We start from the raw sequence: 3,421 nt of genomic DNA, 5'->3' as shown, positions 1-3,421 counted from the left end.
CCATATAATAATCAAGACAAATACCTGAGACTTAAGTACCATAAAACACCAAGATGAACATGAACAGAATAAATAATTAACCTCACCTATAAAAAAGAGAGTAATAGATAGAGAGGAAGAAAACTGATGATGGGGAGGCATAACAACAACATGACTAAGAAACATCTACTTGTTCAGACATCTGTATTTGTATTTTGTAAGTAAAATGCTACTATGTATGCAAAATGAAAAAGAAAAAAGAAAAAAAAGTTTAAAGAAACAAAAAGTATAGCCATTGGATTGTATGTGGATTTGCTTTAAAAAGTGTTAATGTAACCCTGCAGAGATCCATAACTAATGGTGCATAGAAGAGTGAGATATTCTTTTTGTGTAAGGAGTTGTTAATGTAAGTGGATTTAGGGAAGTGAATTTTGAGTTCATGCTTAGTAATTCTATAACAGCCAATGTTTCGTACAGACTAATCAGTTTCAATGTTCTTGAGTCATATTAATTTGAATTGGGCCAAGATCAAGGGCTTGCTTTTGGATGGGCCAACAACTATGAGTACTAAAATGAATACTTTTGCATGGAATGAATTAAGTTGGGCCTGCCACCAATATTGGAGCGAGTCCAAAATCAGAATGCATATTTATTTTGCTCAATAATGCAAGTCAATAATGTCCTATATTTTTTTTCCCTTTTTAAATATTTTTGTTTGGGAAGAAAAACCAATTTCACAGAACAGGTGCAGTGGGAGCATCAGAATATTCTGTTGCATATTCCTATCTTTTAGAATATTCTATGGCATTTCGCATATATCACAACTCATGCCATACCAAAAACCATGTTTACTGATTCATCTGTTCACTTTATCAGCCCACTAGTTTTGGTGTTACTTGCCTATGATCTTATCATATTCATTACATTTAATGATCGGTCCATTATGGTTTATTTTGGTTTTTCTGACAGATTCATTCAATCTCAATATTAATGACATCAAAATATATTATTCATCAATTATCTACATCATTTCTTTCCTTCCTTTTCCAAAAAGTTCTATCAAGTCTTTTCTAAATTTAAATGGTAATATACATAGAATTTTCCTTGCAAAATAAGTGTTTAGCTATGAATAAGCCAAGAATTCCAACCAACCATTTAGTCACTATCTCATACACAATCTCTAATCTTATATTGATTTTCTAAGGAATAATGAGACTTACACATAAAAACAATAATAAAAAATTCATGTTTCGATAGATTCTTTTCTTATCTTGTCTTTCTTTACGTAAAAAATAAATATAAAATGTGAAACGGTGGCTAGATTTTGTGATTTAGATGTCTGAATGCTACTATTTTTTTTAAGTACTCTATTATTAATTTGCATTGAACTTGTCTCTCTTTTCCCCTGCCTGCGGCATTGTATGATATAAAAGAACATATATATGTTTCTATCTTGACAAGGACACACCAAACATTGTTGAATTGAGTGGTTTCAAGTTTCAACCCACTAAAGCTATGGTCCCTCTCAGCAACAACCCTTTGTTTATGTTCTTTCTCTTTACCATTATCTTTGGTTTTTGTGTTCTTTATGCATCTGCAGAGCTCCAAAGATTTACACACAAATCCAAAAATGATGGTTCTCTTAGTTTTTTGGTGGTTGGTGACTGGGGAAGAAGAGGTCTATACAACCAATCTCAAGTTGCTTCCCAGGTAAAATAAATTATGACTCATGCAAATTCATTCATTCATAAGCAGTTATTGTAAAAGACTTCAATTTCATTGCATTAAGGTGCTGAAGACTCTCATCAATGCTTATGGATATAACTCAATTTTATCTTTGTTCTTTATTGCTGAAGACTCTCTCTATGTTAAGTTTATGTGATGTAACTGACAAAAGGAACTTGATTGATTGATTACACAGATGGGAAAGGTTGGAGAGAAGCTTGACATTGACTTTGTAGTTTCCACTGGAGACAATTTCTATGACAATGGCCTAACTAGTGAACATGATGCAGCTTTTGAGGAGTCATTCAGCAACATTTACACAGCAAAAAGCTTGCAAAAACAGTGGTATAGCGGTAAGTTCTAAAACACATACATCAATGATGAGATAAATTAGAGTATTGTGTTCTTGAACCATATCTTCAAATGTTATAACTTGTTTCATTATTGGTATGCAGTGTTGGGCAACCATGACTATAGGGGTGATGCAGAAGCTCAATTGAGCCCAGTCCTTAAGGAAATTGATAGCAGATGGTTTTGCTTAAGGTCTTTTATTGTAGATTCAGGTATTTGCTTGCTCTAGTAATTTTTTTTTTTTTTTTGGGGTCATCTTCTAGGCACTAAAATGCATAGAAATTAAGTCCATGTAGTTTTTTATGTCTTTTTCTTCTTCTTCTGCAGAGCTGGCTGAGATTTTCTTTGTGGACACCACTCCTTTTGTTCAAGAGTACTTCACTGAATCAGCAGGACACAAGTATGATTGGAGGGGAATTAACCCACCAAAATCTTATATTATCAACTTGCTGAAGGTATGCATAAATTTCTTTCCCACATATACTTGTGCATTTGTGCAAAATTAGCCCTACTTGTCTTGGTATTCAACTAGAACAGGGAACATGTTATCCAAGTTTGCAGTTGGTGCAAGTATAATTCTAGTTAAGTGATTTTCAATTTTTCAGTTAGGTTCAAACTAAACAAATATGGTTTCTAGTTTAATTTGTAATGACATTTTATTACAACTAAATGACCACATTTTATAATAAAAATGGTGCATTCATCTCAGATTATTGCTAGTATTATACTTAGATAGCAATATTATGTTCCAGGATCTGGAAATGGCATTGAGGGAATCAACAGCAAAATGGAAGATTGTTGTTGGTCATCATGCAATTAGAAGTATTGGGCATCATGGTGATACTCAAGAACTTATAAGCCAGCTTCTGCCAATTCTTCAGGTAAGATAAACTGAGGATGCAGATATTCCCCCTACCCAAATGAATGAATAACATGATCCTCCCTTTCTTTGATCTTCTGCCAAGCACTGATGACTTTACTATCAAATTTCAGGCAAATAATGTTGATTTTTACATGAATGGTCATGATCATTGTCTTGAACACATCAGTGACACACAGAGGTAAAATTAAATGAAAGCATACAAATTATTTACACAGAACAAAACAATAATTATATATGTTGGTCTAATAAAGGAACTTGTTTGCAGTCCTATTCAGTTCCTGACTAGTGGGGCAGGATCAAAGGCATGGAGAGGAGACATTAAAGAAACAAACAGAAGAGGTCTAAATTTCTTCTATGATGGACAAGGTTTCATGTCTGTGCAATTGACTCAAACATATTCAAATGTTGAGTTCTATGATGTTTCTGGCAAGGTTTTACACAGAATCATTTCATCAAAGCAGCTACATTCTTCCATTTGAAGTT

At 33.3% G+C, this 3,421-nt stretch overlaps 1 protein-coding gene across 1 annotated transcript; it reads left to right on the top strand.

Annotated features, from left to right (window-relative positions):
• The first annotated feature begins 1,566 nt into the window (after positions 1 to 1,566).
• On the top strand, positions 1,567 to 3,421 carry LOC133305602 (purple acid phosphatase 17-like). Its single transcript, XM_061505858.1, has 7 exons — positions 1,567 to 1,689; positions 1,901 to 2,057; positions 2,160 to 2,267; positions 2,383 to 2,510; positions 2,808 to 2,936; positions 3,049 to 3,116; positions 3,204 to 3,421. The coding sequence occupies exons 2-7, from the start codon at positions 1,901 to 1,903 to the stop codon at positions 3,415 to 3,417; spliced, it is 804 nt and encodes a 267-aa protein (XP_061361842.1). The 5' UTR covers positions 1,567 to 1,689; the 3' UTR covers positions 3,418 to 3,421.

The sequence above is a fragment of the Gastrolobium bilobum genome, unplaced genomic scaffold, assembly GCF_033153095.1.
Source record: "Gastrolobium bilobum isolate Gb01-03AN ecotype WA unplaced genomic scaffold, APGP_CSIRO_Gbil_v1 utg7157, whole genome shotgun sequence".
In the NCBI taxonomy this organism is placed as follows: domain Eukaryota; kingdom Viridiplantae; phylum Streptophyta; class Magnoliopsida; order Fabales; family Fabaceae; genus Gastrolobium; species Gastrolobium bilobum.
The sequence above is the reverse complement of the archived record's forward strand: the minus strand, read 5'-3'. Positions and strand labels throughout refer to the sequence as shown.

Excerpts from the sequence above, each read along its gene's own strand:
- LOC133305602 (XM_061505858.1), top strand. The coding sequence starts at position 1,901 with ATGGGAAAGGTTGGAGAGAAGCTTGACATTGACTTTGTAGTTTCCACT. Across the intron at positions 2,511-2,807 it reads ATATTATCAACTTGCTGAAG|GATCTGGAAATGGCATTGAG; the intron begins GTATGCATAAAT and ends ATTATGTTCCAG. Across the intron at positions 2,937-3,048 it reads AGCTTCTGCCAATTCTTCAG|GCAAATAATGTTGATTTTTA; the intron begins GTAAGATAAACT and ends ATCAAATTTCAG.